This window comes from Fusarium phalaenopsidis (genome assembly GCF_050370095.1).
Source record: "Fusarium phalaenopsidis strain FUZ10S chromosome Unknown contig_32288, whole genome shotgun sequence".
Lineage (NCBI taxonomy): Eukaryota > Fungi > Ascomycota > Sordariomycetes > Hypocreales > Nectriaceae > Fusarium > Fusarium phalaenopsidis.
This window is the reverse complement of record NW_028145412.1, coordinates 1,267,205-1,286,600: the sequence shown is the minus strand read 5'-3', so window position 1 is coordinate 1,286,600 and position 19,396 is coordinate 1,267,205. Positions and strand designations below refer to the sequence as shown.

The 19,396-nt window shown below is 50.5% G+C and overlaps 8 protein-coding genes across 8 annotated transcripts; 4 read left to right on the top strand and 4 right to left on the bottom strand.

The window, feature by feature from the left end:
- Positions 1-1,515: 1,515 nt before the first annotated feature.
- LRP88_04000 (uncharacterized protein) lies at positions 1,516-3,952 on the top strand (the record flags this gene model as incomplete). The annotated part of the gene is made up of 4 exons (XM_083240589.1): positions 1,516-1,730; positions 1,779-2,021; positions 2,074-2,656; positions 2,795-3,952. The coding sequence occupies 4 exons, from the start codon at positions 1,516-1,518 to the stop codon at positions 3,950-3,952; spliced, it is 2,199 nt and encodes a 732-aa protein (XP_083103879.1).
- A 2,002-nt stretch (positions 3,953-5,954) lies between these two features.
- On the top strand, positions 5,955-7,175 carry LRP88_03999 (serine hydrolase domain-containing protein; the record flags this gene model as incomplete). The annotated part of the gene is made up of 1 exon (XM_083240588.1): positions 5,955-7,175. One exon carries the CDS (start codon positions 5,955-5,957, stop codon positions 7,173-7,175), a length of 1,221 nt encoding a protein of 406 aa, XP_083103878.1.
- Positions 7,176-7,232: 57 nt separating this feature from the next.
- LRP88_03998 (uncharacterized protein) lies at positions 7,233-9,120 on the bottom strand (the record flags this gene model as incomplete). Its single annotated transcript, XM_083240587.1, has 3 exons — positions 7,233-8,273; positions 8,328-8,711; positions 8,938-9,120. The coding sequence occupies 3 exons, from the start codon at positions 9,118-9,120 to the stop codon at positions 7,233-7,235; spliced, it is 1,608 nt and encodes a 535-aa protein (XP_083103877.1).
- An 862-nt stretch (positions 9,121-9,982) lies between these two features.
- LRP88_03997 (uncharacterized protein) lies at positions 9,983-10,456 on the top strand (the record flags this gene model as incomplete). Its single annotated transcript, XM_083240586.1, has 1 exon — positions 9,983-10,456. One exon carries the CDS (start codon positions 9,983-9,985, stop codon positions 10,454-10,456), a length of 474 nt encoding a protein of 157 aa, XP_083103876.1.
- A 1,103-nt stretch (positions 10,457-11,559) lies between these two features.
- LRP88_03996 (uncharacterized protein) lies at positions 11,560-11,781 on the bottom strand (the record flags this gene model as incomplete). Its single annotated transcript, XM_083240585.1, has 1 exon — positions 11,560-11,781. One exon carries the CDS (start codon positions 11,779-11,781, stop codon positions 11,560-11,562), a length of 222 nt encoding a protein of 73 aa, XP_083103875.1.
- A 2,774-nt stretch (positions 11,782-14,555) lies between these two features.
- On the bottom strand, positions 14,556-15,522 carry LRP88_03995 (uncharacterized protein; the record flags this gene model as incomplete). Its single annotated transcript, XM_083240584.1, has 3 exons — positions 14,556-15,130; positions 15,184-15,255; positions 15,309-15,522. 3 exons carry the CDS (start codon positions 15,520-15,522, stop codon positions 14,556-14,558), a joined length of 861 nt encoding a protein of 286 aa, XP_083103874.1.
- An 832-nt stretch (positions 15,523-16,354) lies between these two features.
- On the top strand, positions 16,355-17,300 carry LRP88_03994 (uncharacterized protein; the record flags this gene model as incomplete). Its single annotated transcript, XM_083240583.1, has 3 exons — positions 16,355-16,502; positions 16,556-17,136; positions 17,196-17,300. 3 exons carry the CDS (start codon positions 16,355-16,357, stop codon positions 17,298-17,300), a joined length of 834 nt encoding a protein of 277 aa, XP_083103873.1.
- A 315-nt stretch (positions 17,301-17,615) lies between these two features.
- On the bottom strand, positions 17,616-18,699 carry LRP88_03993 (uncharacterized protein; the record flags this gene model as incomplete). Its single annotated transcript, XM_083240582.1, has 3 exons — positions 17,616-17,749; positions 17,799-18,561; positions 18,610-18,699. 3 exons carry the CDS (start codon positions 18,697-18,699, stop codon positions 17,616-17,618), a joined length of 987 nt encoding a protein of 328 aa, XP_083103872.1.
- Between the last annotated feature and the right edge of the window lie 697 nt (positions 18,700-19,396).

Below are 19,396 nucleotides of genomic sequence, written 5' to 3'. Positions count from 1 at the left end.
GTGGCGGAGGCTGGCCGTAAGAGTGGAACGTGGATGGCCACCTACTAGCCAATGGAATTGGATCGCCAGAGTGGTCGGATGAACACTTGGGGCATTGATGCTCTGCATAGTAATAGTCATGGATTTGGCTCCTTCGACTTGACCCTCCACTCTTGCAATCGTACTGCGAAAGATGCTGGAATTGGAAATAAACGTGGGAGAACTTGGTGAGCCCGGGAATCTTACATGTAGTTTGGCGGGAACATGCCATGAAGGTCTCCTTATTACCAAGGAAGCGCGCCTGTTACCCTGGTGTATCTATTATGTGATGTATCTTGTAGTTCCCAGAGAGCTGGTAAGACATCCGTAGTTCCTGTTCACTATGTAAGACGCACAGCCTGGGCAGATCGTATTGCAGACACTCCACCTTACTCTTGAACTCGGTCATCGTAGGTGTGGATTCCGATCTGGGTCAAGGATGGGAAGATAGATTTATTCAGGGAAGATCGGCAATGCAGTTGGTGAGATGCGTCAACTTTATGCACATGTGAAATTATAATATGCTGTGGGATCCCCTGATTTGTGCTTGAAAGAATACGGGTGGCTTAAGGGTTAACCTTTACATGCACAAAAATGAAGAACAAGTGAGCGGCTTCCACTGGACTGTCACTGATACTCCAGCCACCTCTGGTTTGGAAACAGGACTTTTAGAACATGATTTGACGCTTTACCGTGCTTCATGGCCGGGGTCTGGTGCCGTTCTGTATTGATGGCAATATTCTTTGTCATTGAAGCTGACAGCCTGTTTTAGAAACGTCATCAAAAACAACAAAAATGATTTGATGGTCCCTAAAAGTGACAGTCGTCCAGGACACGTAGAGAATTCTTGCTCTTGACGTCACCCAAGGCATTTCAGTGTCAGCGGCTGGAAATGAATTCCTTCAGATGACTCAAGTTCGGTAGCTGATGCCTTCATTCAAAGATTTTAGTGAAATTAACAAAGCCCACATGGGACGCCCTGCCTTGGTATTGTTGGATAGAGATATGAAAGGGATGGGGAGCGAGTCCAATCAGATATTAGGGAAGCAAACCGGGCTGTCTCTTTTCAGATTATTGCACCAAGATAAATTAACCTTCCAATGAGAACTAACCGGAGCCTAAGCCTCTGAAACGGCACGTATCAGCTAGTAGACAAACAACAGCTGAATGATGCTGGTTTAATGATATATAACATTGCATGAAGCCTTGTGGGGCCTAATCCTTGTCTCCGTTTGATAAAGAATACTTTCCCAGTCACACAGTGACCACCACTTTAGAGGTACTCATTATCATATGCCATCACCCATCCTGCGATTTCCCATGCCGTGCCTCAAAAGTCGTTGCATAGTCCCAAAGCTGGCATTGGTGCCTGTTCTTTGTCTGCAAAGTCCTCATATGCGCTTCTCAGCGCCCCCCCTCCTCCATCTCTGTCTTCAATTTGTGAGGATTCATCATATCTTTTGCTTCTAAATCTCCTTCCGCGTCTTCATTGTTGTCATGGAGCAGGCTGCCATGGCTGGTGGGCCAAATACACTCGACGAGAGCGGTCCCTGCATGCTCTCTTTTGATGGGGGAGGTGTTCGGGGCTCATCCTCATTGTACATCTTGGATCACATCATTAGGAATCTGAACCATCAACGGGCGTTGGCTGGACAGCCCGCAAAGAAACCATGTGAAATCTTCGACCTGATCGGGGGGACGAGCACTGGAGGGTAAGAAGGATAATTTGTTTAAAGATGCCCTAGGCTGACACATGACAGATTGATCGCCATTATGCTGGGCCGACTGGAGATGGTCGTGGCTGAATGCGTTGCAGCCTACTGCAAGCTTTCCGAATCTGTCTTCAAGGTCAAGAAGCACTGGTCCAGCATCACACTACGAGGGGATATCCAGTCCCGATTCGACTCTCAGAAGCTCAGAGCTGCGGTTGAGGCAGTCTTGAATGACAAGAACTTGCCCCCAACGACCCTGTTCAATGACAAGGTGGAAAGGGGCTGCAAAGTGTAAGATCCCTCCCCCTAAACTCTTCATAGTATGGTGCTGATCTTATCCAAGGTTTGTCTGTGCGATTTCTGCTCATTCTGCGACTACTCGCCGCCTGAGAGGCTACGACACGATCAAGGAGCCCTCTAGCAATGTTACCATCGCCGAAGTTGCCATGGCGACGTCAGCCGCAGGCACCTTCTTCGAGCCTGTTACGATCGATGATATGGTTTACCTCGATGGAGGTCTTGGTGCCAACAACCCAGTTGAGCAAGTGGTCGCAGAGGCGAGATGCGTCATGGGCTGCGAAACAGGGGAATTAGAGCCTTTGGTCAAATGCTTGATCTCCATCGGAACGGGCAATCCGGGTATGAAGTCTATCAACAAGAACTTCTTGCGTTTCGTCTCTGAAACTCTCGTCAACATCAGCACAGAGACCGAGAAGACGGCCAAGAAATTCGCCCTGGAATGGCGGGACCTGAGTGAGGCCCACCAATACTTTCGCTTCAACGTCGAACAAGGCCTCCAGGATGTCGACCTTTCAGAGTACAAGGAGACCGGAAAGATCAAGGTGGCCACCCAAGAGTACCTCGAGCATGCGGACAGGGAGACTCTAGTGGAGGAGTGCGTCAAGAATCTCAACATGAAGCAAAGTGTGTACATAGACGATTTCTCATGATGGATTATGACTAATGCAAAGGGGGTAGAGCGTGTCAAAAGAGAACTTGCCGAGAAAACCCAAGTTAGTTGAGAATGCTTCCCCTTATTGATACTATTTGACTCACATGTCTAGGCTTACAACATTGTGATCCAATCAGTAGCAAACGGCCCCCTGCCACCACCCAAGTACTGTCTCCCATTTACGAAGAACAAGCGTTTTGTTGGCCGCGAAACCATCCTCAAGAAGCTCTCGGATGCCTTCTTCGGCAAGGAGCCCTGCCAAAGGGTCGCACTGGCTGGACTCGGAGAGGTGGGCAAAACCCAGACCGCCCTTGAGTTTGCCTTTTGGGTCCAACATGAGAAGCCAGAGTACCCCATCTTTTGGCTCTCCGCACTTAGTGCTAGCAGCTTCGAACAAAGCTGCAACACAGTCGCCACCGAACTGACCATTTTCCAGCAAGGTTTGGATTCCAAAGCTATTCTGAGAGACTTTCTGAGTTCCAAGGAGTCTGGGCCATGGCTTGTCATTGTGGACAACACTGATGAGAGGGACCTGGTTCTGGGTGGCCCCCGTCATTCCTTCAGCATCGATGAACAGCTGCCCCAAAGTCCTACTGGTCGAACCCTCTTCACCACCCGATCCAATGAGGTAGCCCTTGAAGTCTCTGACGAAGAGCCTCCGGAGCTTGGTGAAATGAAACCAGAAGAAGCCCTGACATTCCTGGGAAAGTCCATCAACAGCAAGCTTCTACTTGCAGATCACTCTGTTGCCTCGGAGCTGTTGGAAGAGCTTACATACCTTCCACTGGCGATCGCTCAAGCTGCAGCCTATTTGAATCGAAACAAGATTACGATCACTCGATATCTTGAGCTGCTGCGAGGCACCGAGCAGGAAATGACTTCCCTGCTGAGTCGCGAATTCCATTACCGAACTCGATACCGTGGATCGCAGAACGCTGTGGCAACTACGTGGCGTGTTTCTTTCGACCAGATCCTTGAGCACGACCCAATCGCTGCCAATCTGCTCAGGTTTATCTCGAGAATCGAACGCAAGGACATCCCGCTCTCAATTCTACCCCGTGGGGACTTGGAAGAGGAACTCACGTATTCGGTTGGCACTCTTTGCTCTTACACCTTTTTGGTTCCACGAGAAGACCAAGAGGTCTATGACATGCATAGTCTTGTGCATCTAGCCACCAGGATCTGGGTACAGAGAAATGGGTTGACCTTGGAGACCATCACGGCCGCGTGCAAGCACCTTGCAACAGCACTTCGCGCAGGAAAAGGATAACAGCCATACTGGAGACAGTATAACTCTCACACACTCAAGATTCTTCGATCTAGAGACCAAGTTGAGATCAAAGAGAAGTTTCTTTTGAGCTGCAAACTGGGTGCCTATTTGCTAGGCGATGGTCGCATCAGTGAGGCTCGTGAATGCTATCGAGAATCCTACGAGTGGGCAAAGGGGCACCTCTCCGAGGACGACCTAGACCGACTGTTCGTTGAGGAAATGCTTGCTTTGAGTTATGCTCAAGAGAGGCAGTTGGATAAGTCCATCGAGCTACTGCAACACACTGTGGCCAAGCACGAACGATGGCGTTCATATGAAAAGGATTGCATTCCATTTCTTCTAGCCCTTTGGAACCTTAGGGCCAAATTCAAGAGCAGGAACGATGCGGAACAGGCCGCTGGCATACTGCGCAAGATAGTTGGTACAATCAGAAAGCTGCCGAGTGGTCAACCAGGCCTACGAAGATATTGGCCTTGGCTCGTGGATAAATTGGTAGCCAATGCACAGACTGTTGAGGCGTACGAGCTCCTTCGGAAGCTATATGAGGCAGAAGACGGAACACCACAGAGCCGAATGTGCCGGCTTATCTGGCAGTACTACGTCATAAATGTCTTTCATGGCCAGACCGCAACCACTCAGATCAAGACACTGGAGTATGAGATTGGGATACTCCAAAGGATAACCTCATCCAGCGACCGGGAGCTCCTTTACAACCAGGATTTGCTTGAAATGCTGCATGGGCATCGCGGTTACCATCAGAGGGGGATCGAGCTAACACAATACCTGCTCGCGATGGTTGAAAGAGGAGGAGTTGCCAATGATACACTGATGTCGGCAGCGACTGAACTGATGATCGTACGAAAAGTCGTAGCGGACAAGGGAGGTAGAATAAAGGAGTTGGAGGCCATGGGCTCTATTTGGGACACGGATGGCCCTAATGCCCACCTAGAACGACTCGCATTCCAGAATCAACTGGGAGAAGCCTTTCTGGAAAACGGACAGACCCTCAGGGCTGTGGGCATTCTGAGACGTACAGCTAAGACGTGGAAGGCAGCGGGGGCTCGGGATGGAGATCAGCAACTACTTGAAGTGTAGTACAACCTCGGAATGGCCCACCACAGGCTGGGGCATAGTCGCAAAGCGGTGAAGCTACTCGAGCATGTAGCAGAGATCCGGAGGAAGACACTTCCTCCGGACAATATGCGGTGTGTAAAGACTGAGAAGCTGCTGGAGGTTGTTCGAGAGGAGAGGAAGGAGGCGAGAAAACCTGGCGAGCGTTGAGTGCTTGAAGGTGGCTGTTTGGAAGGGTGATGGTTGAGTCGATTAAGCGTGGTCAAGATTTCAGAGTTTGGGTTAACGATTAGACATTAGCTAGATTTCAGTGGCAACACACGTGCCAGTCAAGTTCTTCAAGTCTCGAGTTCAAATGATGATGGGCCATTTCAGTGGTTTCTCTTTGCAAGCCAATAACTGAGTAAGTCAGTATTTAACTTGAGGAGTTACGACAGGCTCAACTATTTCTCAGCCCTGATACTTCGCTATGATTGAAGAGAAGGGGGCTATTCTCTTTTCTATTGACAGTTGAATGCTTGCGACGGCGATCACAGTGCCTTCATTGGCTCTCAAGGCAAGATTAAATTGCAAGCTTAATTTGAGTTGCGTAGATAGTTACTACACTTTGTCTGCCTTAATAAGATCCCTCCCCCAACTTGGACCATTCGGGTTTGATCCGAGCCGGAAAATACTCATCGGGAGCCACGACCGACACTTCCTCTGTGCCAAAGGATGATGTTGAGCATGATTGGTCTGTCTTCCCCCGAACGGACCCGTCTTACTCGGCTATTATCCGCTTTCATCGGATCAACTCCCGGAGAAGACCTCCGATATGGGAAGATGCTGATTTGAACCACAAGACGAAACTTGTTTCCCCGCGTACACATCCTTGATTGACAAGGACACTTGGGTTAAACTTTCCATACTATCGAGCCACTCACTGTACATCATGTCGCCGCCAGAAACACCCCTCACAATAGCCGACAAGATCGGCAGTTTTCAGCTCTCCTCCCTCGATCCCGCCGGTGCAGCCTTCACCCCTCTTCTCTACAGATTACGTGAAGAGACATTTCCAGGACGGACAACTCAAATCAGACATGGCTCCTACCTGAGACGCTTCACCAAGGGACCGCCTCTGGACATCGACTTGGCAACTAGCGGCAAGCCTAACGCCAATCTCGAGAGTGTTATGCGCGAGTTTGGATGGACTGGCTGCGTCGTTGTACGAAATAGCGCGATTAGGATCGAGGAGTACAGACATGGAAACTCGCCTGCGTCTCGCAACGACATACAGTCTGTCACCAAGTCTTTCATGACGACCATTCTTAGTATCGCTCAGCAGCAAGGCAAGCTCTCTGTCAATGATACAGTTGGCCGCCACGTCGAAGAGTTGAAAGACACTGCCTGGAAGGACGTGCCATTGTTGGCTCTCGCCAACATGTCTGCTGGAGTCGTCGAAGTCTCAGAGGAAGCACGACCACCGGATGTTCCAAACCCAATGTACGCGACCGATCTCTATCCTCAGCGCAACACCAACACTGTACTCAACTGGCTGCGGACATTCAGAAAGGTGGCTGAACCTTGGGAAGAGTTTCACTACTACAACCCTAACTTTTACGTGTTGTCGATTGCCATTTCCCGAACAACTCAAGTGCCGCTAGAGGAGTACATTTCTAGTCAAATCTGGGAGCCCGCTGGAATGCAGTACGATGCGTACATGCGAACAACCGGGGCGGGACAGATTGATGGACATGGAGGTCTGTCAGTCACCTTGACCGATATGGCTCGCTTTGGGTGCTTCATCCTAGACGCCCTCAAGGGAGAAGACAAAGGTCCTGCCTTGCCAGCAGGTTGGTTTCAGGATATTTCCGAAGCCAAAACTAGCGAAGGACCAAGAGCTGCTGGAGGGAACGACATTATTCCGACATTTGGGTACGAAACAGGCTGGTGGACCCCTGCCAAGGGTGCTGAAGGAGGCCTGCTGAGGGAGAATGGAGCGTTTGCTGGGTTTGGAATGTATGGACAATCCCTTTATGTCATCCCCAAGCTGAACACTGTCATCGCGGTTCAGTCAGGGTATCCTGAGCATTCGTGGGATATATTTGCTGGGAACATTGACTTTGCTACCGCTGTTGTTAAGGCGCTGCAAAAAGAGGACAACCAAGCATGAGAAAAATGCGAGATTTGAAGCCATAGACTGCAAATATTTGTCATCCCCAGGACTCTATTAGAAGTGAGGCATCATCTGAACCCATGCAGGCGATATATAGACTCCCACAGGAACCTGCCTCAATGCCACAAAAGCCTCGACAACGATAAAGATCCTACAGCAGACGTATATGATTGCAACACAGGCCGAGTAAGCTCGAAGCGGCTCCTTAAATGCCCGTGATGCCCATTGCTTCCGGGGACCAAAACATGGCTCCACGAGACTGTGCAAGATGGCACTAATGCCAACAAGCACCCAACTGGCGCAGAAGAAGGCAGGCAACGCGACGGCTACGCACAAACAGCTGACTTTCCAGAGAAGATCCTCGGTATATGTAGGAAACGTCCAGTTCCATGCCGTGAGGTGGACGCCCCCGTACATGCCCGAGAGAGCAGCGGCGAGAGCCATGAGCTCGGGGATCTGCCAGCAGATCCTGAAGAAGTCGGCCGGCTGGAGAGTGACTCTCCCCCCGAGCATGTCGAGAAACTTGATATCGAAGTTGTCCTTGCCCTCAGCAAATGGAATATTTTTGAAGGTGGTCCTTCTGAAGGGAGTGAACTCGTCCAAGAGAGCTAGATACGGCGTTGGAGGGTCCTCGTCCATGCATGGGATGGGCCGGGGATCTACTCCAAGAAAGTCGTTTGGGTATAGTGTGATTTTCTTCTCCCTCGACAGCCGCTCGGAGTCTTCAAATGCATATCTTTTGAGAATGCAGTCCCAACGATGAAGAAACTGTTCGGTCACGGGAACCTCGCCGTAATCAGGCTCAGCGTTCTCTTGGTCCTCTTTGTGGTGTTCTTGTGGAACTGTACAACACAAGGCAAGCCCTGAAGGAAGGACATCTCCCGGGCGCATGATGGAGTCTTCCAGGGTATCTACCCAGCGCATCTTCATGCCGTGCGGTCCTTTAGGAGGGGCCTGGTGCGGGTGCGTACGGGGCGGAAAGAGCGCGAGCAGGTACTTCATGTCTGCGTAGAATTGATGCTCGATTTTGAGGGCGATCTCTCCTGTGAGTGAGCCACCCTCGTAGATGACGGGTTCCTGGACGTTAAGCGGTTTCTAAGCTTGATCAGCACACGGGCTATCATGTTTAACATGGAGGTTGAGGCATACCCGAAACCAGCAGATGTAGAGAAAGACGGCACACGCCACATGAACCATGGTATGGATCTCCAGCAAGGTCAACGGCAGATCATACACACTTCTAGCTATACACTGCGTCACCATCCATAGCACCTGGATAACCACGAGGATCTTTTGAAAGATGTCGGCCTTGCTTTTGTCGTCGATGGTCTTCTGTAACACCTCTATCCAGATGTTTTGCTTGGCGAGCCAGGATACTGTTTCAGGGCTTGGCCGTACAGACCTTCGACCCCCGTCGTCTTTGAAGTGCGGGATGGCCTCGATATCAAGGTCTGGCATGGAGATGATATCGTGGACATCAAGACGCACGCCCCCCATGATCATGAAGAAGCAATATCGAAGGTCAATTTCAAACTACAAAGTCAGTAAGAAAGGCCTCGGATCACATCCAAAGGACTCTCAAATCGACGTTACTGGATTCATCCCTCTTCTTCAACTCACGAAGCTCCTGTCGAAGCTTCCACGTCTGATGGAGCTGATCAGCGGCCATGAAAACAGGCAGTTCGGGTACAAATAGTGTGATTGCGACCCATTTCAGTTTCGTGAGAAATAGGCGCCAGCTCGATGTTCTTTTTGGCACGTCAAGATGGAGAGCCGTGTAGATGCACGCAACTAGGGTCAGGATGCAGCTCTGTAAGATATCCATGGTGCCGCGGATATTGGGGCTGTTGACCCACGGCAGAGCAACGATTTCTTCAGACGTGGCATTTTGGTGGAGGAGGGTGATGTTCCATGGCGGGCGGGGCGTGGAGATATTGGTCATAGTTGCAACAGGTTGGTCTTCCTTGCTAAACAAGAATAGCCCAGCGAGAACTCGAGGGAAACGAAGAATGAGAATCGAGTTTTCATCTCAACTTGATCGGAGGGAGAGGTTTAAAACTCGAGGAGGCGCCGAAGTGCTTGGCGAATCAAGCTACCAATCGTGAGGCCCAAAATACGCCTCTCTATTCAGCTGGGCTGCAACTCCATGGGGTCGCCCTGCCAAGCCCAGGGGCGCGTACAACCCGCCGGGAAGTGATTGGCTATGTCTATCCTTGCGATTGGTGCTAAACCGAAGATCTGTTTCAACTCGGAACAGTGGCTGAACGGCTTGTGCCTTGAATTAGATACCGCAGAATGGCTGGTAGCTGTCACGCGGGGATGTTCAGCGGAAGAAATCTCCCTGCATTCAAGATTAGTCACCACTCCATTAAGGTAGTGTCTTTTAGCGTTGAACAAAAGGCGCAACAACGCACAGCGATATCAAGGTTACACAAAAACATAGCTTTGTTGGCATCAAAACATGCTCTGATGCCCAAACGTGTTTCCAGTGTCACTTTACCACACTTTGGCCTCCAGAAGCACCACAGCTAGTTGAATGTCCTGTATCGTTCCTAGAAACATCTAGAACACAATGCCGATGAGCTGTTGATATGTGTTCATGCGGAACAAAGGCACTTGTTGAACATTCACCTACACATCCTCAGCAAACGCTTTGATCAGATGGTATGCAAGAAATCAGAAGACTAATAAAGAACCGTGGTTCTGAACTGCATAAATACTCATCTCCCTGGCTTACAGAATTTGAAACCGTGACACCTACGGCATCTTCAAGTACAGACAGATCTCTTCGGCAGCAGCACATCATGGCCTCTATCAAGCGACCTGCCCACAACGTTGAGGAGTGGATTCAGCTGGCCGACCCCGACAAGTTGCGCAACGAGCGCATTGTGGAGACGTCAAACATTCTCCTCAACACCCTCGCTAACTGGGAGGTGAAAGGCGAATGCCGTTATCTCACCGAGAAGATGGACCAGCTCAAGGACCTCATGACGGAGCAAGAGAACACTCAAAACAACCCTGCAACGACACCTGAAGAAGGAACAGCCTTGCAGGACAAGATCAACAATCTAAGGTTTGAGGGCAGCGCCGTGTTGCTGTGGTTCGACATGTCAGATGCCGAGCGCATGACTGTTTGCCGGGCTTTTGATAGGCAGAACTGCTTCAACGGTCATCAAATGGGTAAACAGTTGCTTCGGCGGCTTTGGAAGTTGGAGAAGGTGGAGACGAGGCCTAACATTGAGGCCTTGCAAAAGTTCCAGCAGTTTTTCCTTGACTAGCTTGGTTTTCCTCTAAACTTTCAAGGCGGCTGTTGTACGTGTAGATGACATGAGTAGTCAAAAATTTAAGAATTCGAGCTGTCTGATAGCCTTATGCTTATTTCCCTCCCTCCTCAGACGAATGAAAACTGTGCTTGCTACATGTGAAAATTCACCGTGGGTCGTCGAACGATTCCGAGCCAAGGACCTTTTTAGGCATGAAAAAGAGCCTCACCGACTTTGGAGACGTAGATATGACTCGTCATTCACGACACCAAGTTCATCGGCCGTATCACGGCAGTTGTGTGGGTACCCATCGGCCGATCCTCAATTTAGCCAAGAAGCGATCAACTTGCAACTTCAGGCTGGTCCGAACTCGTAATCGTTTGGAGCGGGATCGTATGTTTCCCTGTGTACTATTGACCTCAGCTACGATCGAAAATAAGCTTATCTTTTCATCTTGATCATGCATGACATTCCATGCTGTGGCGTCGTCAACAGGCCCCCTTCGCCGTCTCTTACCTACTGAGTAACACAGAAATTCAATTGCTAAGAATAGGCCTTGGATGAAGTAAATCAGGGATGTACTGCCAGGTTTTGTTACCGTCGTTGACAGATGAGGTAGAAATGAAGGGTTTGCACAGATGGGCGGGTACGCTGAACAGTGCACGCGACGAGCGAATATAACCATTGCCTATATCTAAAAGGCTTCTATTTAATTAGCATGTACTACTGAAAGTGCATTTTTAAATCGCCCAGGTGATTTGGACTGGAGCGTCCTCTTGATAGCCCAGGCGGCCTCATTCACAGTTGAGTACATTGGACTCGTCGCTGTTATGGGTGGCTCTGAGCTTTACCATCCACTACTTGGCGCTATGGGCATGTGTCTATCCACAAGTCACAATTGCTCTTGGGCTTCACTATTATCTCTTATGTTTATTATGGAACTGTTGGGTTGGTGTCCTGAAAGACTTTTATTGATCTCCCTCTTCTGCTTACTCTTACTCTCTTTAGTCTCAACTCTCCTCTACTCACCTCTACCCACCTGTGTCAGGTGACACTGCCACGAAGTTTCCACTTGGCAACTTTGTGAAGCAGCTGTTACACTACAGACTCGCTGTCGCTCACTCGGGGCAGCCGTGGTGGCACTCCTTGCACCGGTTGGTGTCCCAGTGTTCAATCATGCGTCGACATCCACCGCACCACTGACAGGTGCACATGGTGCGGTGAGGACAGTCGTAAGGCTGCATGCCAGCCTTGTCGGTGGGAGGCGTGGGCATCTGTTCCACTGGCTGGGCGACAGTGAGGCGAAGGTTGATGTTCTGGGTGAAAGTGGGAGACTCCATTGTGATGAATTCTAGTGAAGTGTGTGGGTTTGGATTGTGTGTTCGTTGTGTTGAGTTGAGTTGTGAGTGAGCTGTTGCAGTGCGAGTGAAGATGTGAATGTGTTGATGAGACTTTGGCCCAAGACAGGATATTGAGAGTCATTTTATGTGCGAGTGAATGGAATTCGCCAAGGGGGTGTTTCTGGACTAATTGATGAACATTGGGAACAGCGTCTTCCTGGACAAGGATATGAATGCGTGTTCTGGTGATGAGTTGGATCTGTTCTCACGTTGATACAGACGTCCCTGTGAATTCAACTATATACGGCGATACTAAAAGAAAGGATAGATATACCAGTGAACTGATATTCATTTAGTCTAGCCACAATATCTCTTTGAACACTGCTAGAACTATAGGTGTGAAGAGAGCCGACTTTTCCCCTTTGTTCCCTCTTGGCGCCAAGCAAAAGCCTACACGTGATATCCTTTATGTATTTTCTCATCATGGGTGGGTGCGCTTGCTCACGCTACTGTTCATGTTCCTCTCCATGTTTCAGAGAAGCAAGGCATTGGACACAGATGGAAGAGCCCCTATTCACCCGTGCGAGAGACAGTGACTCCATGCGTGAACTGGCCAAATTCAAATCATTGCCCCTAATTTGGTTGACAATGGTCACGTGTTGACAAAGGGGCAGGGGGCACCGGTTCCCAGTCTTTTGTGTGTGTGTGGACGTATGACGCGTTTGACCCTGCCTTTGTTTTGACACACTCGCCTTTGAACCACTCAGGTTACTCCTACGGAGCGAGTCAACCGATAGTTTTCCCCTTTTCTTAATCCCTAGCTTGCCAGTAATGACCGGAAGATTCAGAGAAAAGAATAATGATCAAAATGATCATGCACAGATGCCTTATCTAGGCTGAGTGAGAAAATGACCTCGAATGTAGGGTAACAGAACTTTGCTGCTTCAAGACGCGTCTCCTTGTAACTAAAAGGACATGTTTTCTGACGGGCTGAACATTCATCTATCAACCAGACATTGCCTATTATGTCACAAGGAGTCAAAGAGGTTAAGTAAGCTCTGTGCAGATGAGTAAAAAGTCTTCGATCACTATCCCTCGATTCCATTTTCTTTCTACCAGCGAATCTTCCAATTCCTACCGCTGAGTGCTAACCTATACAAGCTCCTTCAAAAAGTGCCACATAGATCGCCGCCATCTCCGATCAGCACCATGGATTACCCAGTCAAATGCGAAAAAGCTGAGCAGAAGGCCATGTGATGGAGAAATCGTCAAGACTATCTGCGATGCACCACCTACTATGTGCCTGACATGTAGGACGGAAGAGAGCGAGCAGAAGAAAGAGGCAGAGAACAAGTAATGGGGGATATGCCATCGAAAATTCGGGGAGTCAAGATATGATTTAGGTTAGGTAGGGGAAGCATCCCGTCCTTCAATCGACGCCACGTTATGCATCGCATGCATCTGCAGCACATCTTTCCCAGCTCCAAGTTAAAGTGAAATGTTATCTTACCTTCCTCATCCGGTGCTTGGTCACGCCTGACCAAGCACTCCCACTCCAAGATTGAACTACCGATAGCCTGGGTCTATCCCACTCATGCCGGCCACTAACGATGAATACGGAGGAAGAAAAGGGACTGGTGGAATGCCCCAAGACCGTCTTGGGTTACAGACGCCCACTCTCTAAACCAACCGAGGGTGGCACGCCAGCTGTGCCAAGTCCGATAGTGCCAACCATGGGTTCCATCGACATATCCGATGATGAGCCATTGATTGATAAGATTGATTAGATGGTGTCCAATGCTATCCCTGCAGATGTCACCCTCGTCTCCACAGATTTCAGGTGAAGTCCCGGACTCCTCCCACGCTAAGCATTGTGAGGTCTCTGCTCCGTGCTCCCCCTGTCCTCCGTTGCCACCATCATCGCTTTTTTCGATCCATCAACAACAAGGTTCACGCGGCTTATTCTTATTCGGTCTGTTAGCAGATCCGGCTTTTATCCTTTAGATCCTTCGCCTTGCTTCGTTCCATATTTCCCAATTTGCTCATGGCCCATCCCATCGTGTTGGATGCAACTATCGATCCTCGTCGGCTCCACAGCAATGGTACCCAAGCGCTCCAACGGGCCAACTTCTATTGCGTGATTCTTCAAATGGGGCGCCAATCACCACGTGGGAACTAGTCTAGCGTACGTAAATCAAGTCTTTATCGACCGTCGGTGTGATTTTGATTCTGGGGTGACTGGGAAACGGTGGAAGGAATAAAACCACGAGGGGTCGTCAAGGGGTGTTGGAGATGGCATCACCGAAGGCCGATATCGGGAAACGTGAGTAGGGCGCAGCCGCGGGGGAGACTTACAGGTACTGGGAGGCTCCCTGGCCCTGTCTCGCCCAGAGGAATCTCAAAATCCGGGAATCTGTTTGATCGAGCTGAAAGATCACGGCGTAGCCTAAGGGTGTGCGTCGGTAGCGCAGGCAGTGGAAATGAGATCGTCCGGAGAATGCCGGATAAGCGATGGCTGCAGTTCAGCTCTGACGGCAGTGTTTGCGCATGAACGGAGATGTGATAGATGCTGAAGGCTATTCGATCGCAATATGCACCGAAGATCAGGAGAACACAGCATCGAATTGAGATGCGCAGTTGTTAAGACCAAATATCGTTCCATTAGACATGAACTATCTACACGTTTCCATCACTACCAGGTATCACATTCCTTCATACAGATATCATAGGGCCATCATCGTAGAATAATCATCGATGCGCTTTTCGTAGCACAATTAAGCCTGAGAAGAGCGGATGCTGTCCGTCGCCAACTGGTGCTTACGAGCGTTATCCTCCATGCGAGCAATGCGCTCGTTTCTCTCCTGCTGCTGCTTTCGGCGCCAGAGGAACAGACCCGCGCCCAGAATGGCCAGGGCACCAACAACTGAACCGACGACAATACCAGCGATGGCACCGCCGCTGAGTCCCTTGGAACCACCGGACGACTTCTCGTCCTTGTCATCTTCAGAGGCCTCAGAAGTCTCCTTGGTTGACAGGTGAGTGGCAGTCGGGCTGCCAGAAGCAGTAGCGCCAGCCTCTTTATCATCGTCACCGGGCTCGGTGGCGTTGAAGCAGGGGATCTCAAAGTTGAAGTCGGCCTCCGAGACATAGGTGATATCCGCGCAGGCGTAGAAGGTCTGGTTGTGAGGAGCATCCCAGTCGGCGCGGTAGATGATTTGCAGCGTAGCGTTGTCGCCGGCTGAGACCCTGGATGGCGCGTCGGGCAGCTGGACGCAGGTATGGCCTGGGTTCAGATCGGCAATGGACTTTTCCTGAACCAATGTCTCAAAGTCATCGTTGGAGGAGGGGTCTGTTACTGTCAGGAATGCTATCGAGATGAACGGAAGGGAGATTGGTACAAACCGTCCGAGTAAGAGATGCTAATCTTCGCATCGTAGTAGTCGTCCTGAGCAACAAGTGCAATAGCACCGCCCTCTACACTCGTGTTAGTAACTGGCACAGCTAGTTGACTCAAAGGTGAAACAAACTCAGAGGAAACTCGGTTCTGTTTCCAGCCGAAGCACGGGAACCACAAGGAGCCCTATTGTCCACATCGCCAGCCCAGACTCTGTCAGCCGGCCACATGAAGGCCGCCGGGCCCATCTCATCGTCGGTGACGCTGGCACCGGTAGGGATGTCATCGTCATCAGACTGACCAACGACAAAGGTCGCCAGACCAAGAAGGAGAAGGTTCTTGAGCATTGTGGGCGATAAGATGACGCGGCGGAACATGCACGGGAAATGAGGGTTGAGGAACTGGCGGTAAACAAGGGGCATTCATCCTCCTGATATACTACTACTTGTTCCAATAGAAAGACCAACCTCCCACGGACATGTCGGTCGCCGAGAAACTACTACTTACATGTGGTGGGGGTCCAGCATTTAGCCAAGAAACACAAGTTCAATACGTACTCGTGAACGGCTTCTTTTAGACCGAGTTATTTGCCGGTCACTTGGTCTGACCTGAGCTGGACCCTTGCTTATCAGATGATCAGATAAGATTTTGGATGCATCGCTACACCGGTTTTGGTCTTTTCGCCCACAATTTTCCAAGACTTGGCGAGGTCTGGGCGCCTGTCAAAGACCCCTGCTCCTCGGGGGGGTTCTTTTGAGGGAAATCCTTCCCAAGAACGATATCGGCACCTCTTTTCGGATCAAGATTCTTGTTTGGGATGCCGGTGCTACTCCATCAGCGCGTGATTAGACTTGGCATCAGGCCACGAGTTGCATCCGCGGGGAGTAAGAGCTCCGGCCACACTCTCGGCTTTACCGGAGGGGCGAGAGCTGGATACCGTTGCAATTAGCTCTGCAGGCCATGATGGGCCCTGCAGGAACCGCCCTGGACCTGGAGCCTTTCCCTTCTCGATCAAGGGGTTTGGACATTAACTCCAGAGACGAGTCATTCCGGATATATAAGAGAGCTTCGCAAGCTCTCGATTGGAGTCTTTTCTTTCATCCTCAGCACTCGATCAAGACAAACAATCCAGTCATCCAGCAATTTGGCGGTCAGACTATCTCATCTCTCACCTTCAAGATGCATTCGTTCGTTACCTACACTCTTTTGGCTTCGGCCTCTCTGGTGGCTGCCATCGACCCCCGATTCGAGTTCCCCGACACTGTTCCTGCCCTTCTCAAGCGTCAGGCCCCTGGCACTCCTCAGTATGCCTGCCACGAGGACTGCGGTATGTTGCAATGACACACGTGCTTGCATGTGATTGTATCTAACCTCCCCCAGGTCTCTTGATCACTCTTGGACGCACCGAGGGCTACTGTGACAACGACGAGTGGAACGAGCGCTACGGACGTTGCATGATCTGCGCCAACACCTACAACATCTGGCAGTACTACCGCAACGGTGTCACCAGCGCCGCTGAGGAGTGCGGTCTCTCGCCTACTCCCAGCCCCTCCGGCTCTGAGGGTCCCGCCTCCACTGCCGAGGAGGAGCAGCCCTCTTCCACTGCTGCGGCTCAGCCCTCCACCACCCAGGCCCAGGACCCCGTGACCACCGAGGCCGATGAGGAGGAGGAGCAGACCACTGAGGCTGGCCAGCCTTCTACCACTGCTGCTGCTGAGGAGACTGACGACTCTACCCCCGAGGCGACCACCACTGGTGCTGCCCCCGAGGATACTGATGACTCTTCCGAGACCACCAAGGCTTCCGAGACTGAGGCTGCCTCTGAGGAGACCTCCGGTGCTTCCCAGCCCTCTGCCGCTACTACCCTGACCACTGCCGCCACCCCTGCTGCCGAGTCCACCGACGCCGGCTCCGCTGGCACCAAGACCTCGGTCGACGAGATCGGCACCATCGGTGTCACTGTATGTCTCGCATGGTTCCTCCTGCTCCTCCAGTAGTTAACGTATGTCTCTTTTCTTAGGCCACCCCCGCACCCACCACGGTCATTGTTAACGCCGGTGCCAAGCACTTCGGTCTCGCTACCGCCGTTACCGTTGCCGCCCTGGCCATGCTTGGTCTTTACTAAGCAACCGGTGGTACGTACGATGTACTAGTATGAGACTCCTGTGGGAGGGGGCATGATGGATATGGTAATGGCTGATGAGGAGGATTGGCTTTGTACTTCTTGATAGTGTATATCACACTCTTAATTTAAATGCCTAAAACCTTCTTATAATCATGGATACCTTGCCTTTGCATATTATTCTACGTACCAATGACTGTATTATAAAACTTAATGAGTACCATCCACGAATCGACAATCTCGATGCAGCGACCATGGTCCGTCTAAATTAAATCTGTCTTGCCAACCAAAGCTCTTATTGAACACTACACTCCATGCCTAGAGGTACCTGTTCACTTCCGTCTCACTCCACTGCCAAAATTTGAGGCCTGTTCCGTTTCCTCCCTCGCTCTCCGTTCTCGTAGCCTCGGCGAGATCCTTTCTGATCGGGTGAATACGGCCAAACGGAATTACTATCCGTCATGTTAGACCTGTTGTATATTCTGAACATCGCAAACTTACCCCAACTACCGGTTTTATCTATAGTGATGTCGGGGGACAATCCGGCGTAGAGCTCAGTGTAAGCTCCCAGTACCGGAGGATACATCAGATACTTGACCATGAACTTAAACAGGAGAGAAGTCCGGTCCCTGTACAGATCTGATTGGAGGTTTCCTGGGTTGAGAGGAATGCTGACGACACCATCGGATCGGTGTCTCTTTGCATACTCGACACCATGCAAGTAGTTTCCAACTTTGCTGATGGCATACTTGTACATCTCAGACTTTTCGATGTGATAGTCAAGATTATCTAGGTGAATGCCAACAGACTTTTCCCCCAAGATCTCGGCCCCTGAAGACGACACCCAGATGATTCGTACCGTGCCAGCCGGCTCGCTCTTGGCCGTCTCGACGAGCTTTGGTGTCAGAAGCTTTGTGAACATGAAAGTCCCGAGTGAGTTGACGCCAAGATGGGCCTCGTAGCCCTGGGCAGTCACCCCAGGGTCTGGGCTCTGAATACCCGCATTGTTGAAGAGCACGTGAAGCTTCTTTTCCTTGGATAGGAAGGCATCTGCAGATGCTTTGATAGTAGTAAGATCCGCCAAGTCTAGGCGAAGAAAGTCCATTGAACCTGAAGACTCTGGTAAAGCCTTCTTAATGTCGGCCATGGCAGTCTTGGCCTTGTCTTCGGATCTGGCAGCGATGTAGACTTTGGCGTTTTTGGAATAGAGCATCCGAGCTAGCTCTTTACCGACGCCAGTGTTGGAGCCAGTGACGATGTAGACCTGCAGTGTGAATACTTCGAAACGCCACGGGGAGGTGGTATCACTCACCTTTTCTTTGAGGTCGGGAACATCTTTTTCAGTAAAGGTAGGCTTAGGGGGGAACGATTGCGTCCAAGTGCTCGAAAAAGATCCGCCCATGTTTGCAAGATGTAATGCAGATTAAACCACGGTCAGAATAATGATGTCGGAATCAGGCAAGAACGAACAGCCGAGCGACACTGCGTTTAAATACCCTTCCACCCCATCACACTGGATTCATTCTCGGGTTCCTCCTAACTACCGATAACCCGGCTGATCTGAGAAAATCTGAATCCTTCTTGATGATGGCATTGAAGTCCAGGCGTTTTGTCCAGGATCTCCTGCAGACCTCGGATTCTTGGTGTTGCTATTGGCTGGCGGATCGGAGTTAGCATCTTGCCCGTTCTTGGCATGAATTACAGCCACCAAAGAAGATAAGCAATGAGAATAATGCTCGGCGAACTGCTGGTACCGGTAATAATTAGGCGAGCGTGATGGAGTGGCCTTTGCAGGGGTTTCATTGGTCTATGGGATCAAGCCATGGTACCGAGACAGGCGGAGATGTCATCTCGCCTCTCAGCTCGCTAAAGACCCGAGTCTGTGTCCCTTTACTCAAGATGTTAGGTAACGCGTGGTTATTTTGGTTAGTACTTTTACTCAGTCGATCTTCTATATCTTTGCTAGTCCCTACTCTACTCTTGGTACGGACATGCTCCATCGAGATGCGCAGCAAACGAGGAAGTCAACGTCCCACCGCTTAAAATTTCTATCACTCTAGCTGTCTGGGTGCTTGTAAAAACACCGACTAATATTCCTA